Source organism: Nothoprocta perdicaria, unplaced genomic scaffold, assembly GCF_003342845.1.
Source record: "Nothoprocta perdicaria isolate Ctin4 unplaced genomic scaffold, notPer1 scaffold_610, whole genome shotgun sequence".
Lineage (NCBI taxonomy): Eukaryota > Metazoa > Chordata > Aves > Tinamiformes > Tinamidae > Nothoprocta > Nothoprocta perdicaria.
Genome location: NW_020455878.1, coordinates 43,153 through 45,988, shown reverse-complemented (window position 1 = coordinate 45,988; position 2,836 = coordinate 43,153). Strand labels below are relative to the sequence as shown.

General features: G+C 73.7%; 1 protein-coding gene across 1 annotated transcript in view; it reads right to left on the bottom strand.

Annotated features, from left to right (window-relative positions):
• Positions 1-1,085: 1,085 nt before the first annotated feature.
• The window catches only part of LOC112956256 (zinc finger protein 169-like), a 5,142-nt gene continuing 3,391 nt past the window's right edge, over positions 1,086-2,836 (bottom strand). The window contains exons 2-4 of the mRNA XM_026049755.1: positions 2,307-2,452; positions 2,104-2,220; positions 1,086-1,969 (exon numbers count right to left, since the gene is read on the bottom strand). Coding sequence (XP_025905540.1) covers positions 1,086-1,969; positions 2,104-2,220; positions 2,307-2,452 — 1,147 coding nt within the window. The remainder of the gene's footprint in view (positions 1,970-2,103; positions 2,221-2,306; positions 2,453-2,836) is intronic.

Sequence of the window (2,836 nt, the reverse complement as noted above, 5' to 3'; positions counted from 1 at the left end):
AGGGAAGGGAAGGGAAGGCAGCACCTGGATGTGGCACGGACAGGGAAGAGGCCGGGGGGCACCCAGATAGTGGGGGGCCGGGGGGGATCCCCAGCAAAGCCGATGACCTTCTTGGTGGAGCCTTTGGTGGGGGGGACCCAGGAAGAGAGATGCCCTGGGCAGGGGACACCCAGATGCCTGGCGGGGGGCACCAGCAAAGGGGATGCCTGGAGTGGGGGGGCACCCAACCATGGGGATGCTGGGGGGGGTCAGCCAGCTATGGGGATGCTGGGGGGGCACCCACAAAGGGGATACGGGGGCGCAGCCGGCCTGGCACGAGGTGACGGCCGGGCGGCACCTTCCCCGGCAGCGGGCACGGGCACCGCACGGGCTGCTCCGGCGCAGGGTTTTACCGACCCCGCGCCATGGGAACACCCTTCCCGCCCGGTCCGAGCTCACGGGCACGCCAGCAGCGCGGGCACGGCCGGTGCCACCAGGCCCCGCGGCACCGCGGAGCAGAACCCGCTGCCGCTCGCATGCCGTTCCGGGGCACAAACGGTGGCAATGTGCGAGGCGCCGAGGCCCCGCTCGGCGAGGCCGTTCTCTGGAGGGCGGCCCGTGTCTCGGCACCGGTGGCCGTGGTACCACCAGTGCCACTCGAGGGCATGTCCTGTGGCAGGGGGCTGTGGAGAGCCGTGGGGAGCAGCTGGGGGTCCTGCGTCCCCCGCGTGCCCGCGAAGGGGAACGGCGAGGGGAAAAGCTCCGTGGGCAGCGGGGAGCCGTCCCGAGCGCCAGGCCCTGCTCCAGCGTCCGCTGCCACCAGGGACCACGTTCCACACTCCATCCATCCATCCATCCATCCATCCATCCATCCATCCATCCATCCATCCCATCGGAATTTAAGCGCAATCCATGACAGATATTGGGGAAAATGTCACCGTCCTGGGACGGTGGGGACTGACGTGGGGCAGAGAGCTGAAGGGAAGGGGCCGGTGTCCCGAGAGGCCGGTGAGGAGAGCAGGGCCCTGAGCGCCCGTCCTGGCACCGTGGGGACACTGGGGACATCCCGCGGCCCCCATCCGCTGCAGGGGAGCTCCCGGCCTCACTCACGGACAGCCCAGCTCCGCCTGGAAGCCTGGCTCCGTGTCGCCCGGTGCGTGGGTGCCCTTGTCCCGCTCTCCGTGCGCCCGCTGGTGCGAGAGCAGCTGGCGCTTGGAGCGGAAGCCGCGCGGGCACGCGGGGCAGGCGAAGGCCCTGGGGCGCCGGTGCAGCTTCCTGTGCGTGATGAGGTTGGCCTTGTTGCAGAAGGCCTTGTCGCAGTGCGCGCAGGCGAAGGGCCGCTCGCCCGTGTGCACGCGCTGGTGCATGAGCAGGTTGACGCAGCGGCTGAAGCTGCGGCCGCACTCGGCGCACGTGTGGCAGCGCTCGGGGCCGTGGCTGCGCAGGTGGATCACGAGGCTCTCGCGCCAGCTGAAGCGGCGGCCGCAGCGGCCGCAGGCGAAGGGCCGCTCGTCGCCGTGCGCCGCGCGGTGCCGGCTCAGGCTCGCCTCGTCCTCGAAGCGCTCCTCGCACTCGGGGCACTTGCGGCGCCCGCTGGCGGGCTGGCCCGCGTGGCCCGCGCGGTGCCGCAGCAGGTCGCCCTTGACGCAGAAGGAGCGGCCGCACTCGGCGCACGCGTGCCGGCTGCGCCCGCGCTGCATCTTGTGCGCCAGGAGGTTGCGGCGGTGGCGGAAGGGCTTGGCGCAGGCGGCGCAGCGCAGCGGGGCCGCGGGGCCGCCGCGCAGCCGCTCGTGCGCGTCCAGCGCCGCGCCGTCCTCGTGGCCCTGCCCGCGGGCGCCGCAGAGGAGCGGCCCTGCAGCACGTGCCCACGCGCCGCTCCAGCCCGCCAGCTCGCCCAGCGCCAGCGCCGCGGCCGCCGCTGGCTCCCAGTGGCTCTGCGCGCCCTCCTGCGCCGCCTCCGCGGCCGCTCCAGTGCCCCCGGCCCAGGCAGCTGCGGGAGCAGAAGGGGGACGACGCGTCCGACCCGTCCTCGCCCACACACGGGTGGCGCAGCCGCCCCCCAGCCCGCGCCGTACCTCCCCGGGTGGCACCCGCTTGGTGTCCCCTCGTCCCCACGTCACTCACCAACGGTCGGGGGCTCCGGGGTGCCCCTGTGCCGCTCCCCTTGGGGGTCCCCACCGCAGCGCTGCTCCCCGCCATGCTCAGTTTTGTGGACGAGCTTGGACACGGGGCCAGCCGAGCCTGTGGGCGCAGGGAGCATCGGGATGGGCAACCGGGGCAGCTTCCCGCTCACCGCGCGCCCCAATGTCCCCACGCAGTGTCCTCACCCAGGCAGGCCACCAGGTCGTGGTTGTCCATCATCACCTCCTGGTAGAGCTCCCGCTGCCAGCCCGCCAGCAGCACCCACTCCTCGGGGGAGAAGTACACGGCCACGTCCTCGAAGGCCACGGGCGCCTGCGGGACAAAGCGGCGCCTGCAGCGTCCCCAGGCGCTTCCCGGGCACCACGGATCCCCGGAATCCCGACAGCTGGAAAAGCCCTTCGAGATCGTGGAGTCCAGAGCTGGAGCTGCTCCCCGGGTGCCCTGGCACCCCTGAGGTCCCCGGTGCACCCTGAGGACGGGCGCGTGCGCGGGGTCGTCGCAGGCGCAGGGGGTGGCTCCATCGGGCACGCGCGGCTCCAAATCCCGGAGGGAGCACCCGGGGCCGGTACCGTGCCCGGGCCGCGGGGGGCTGCAGCGCCGGGAGCCAGGATGGGAAAGGGGACGGGGGTCCCGCCGCGGCACCCACCGCCCTCCCTGCAGCCCCCGGCCCGACGGCTCCGCTCGCGCCGCCGCCGCCGCCGCCGCCGCCGCGCTC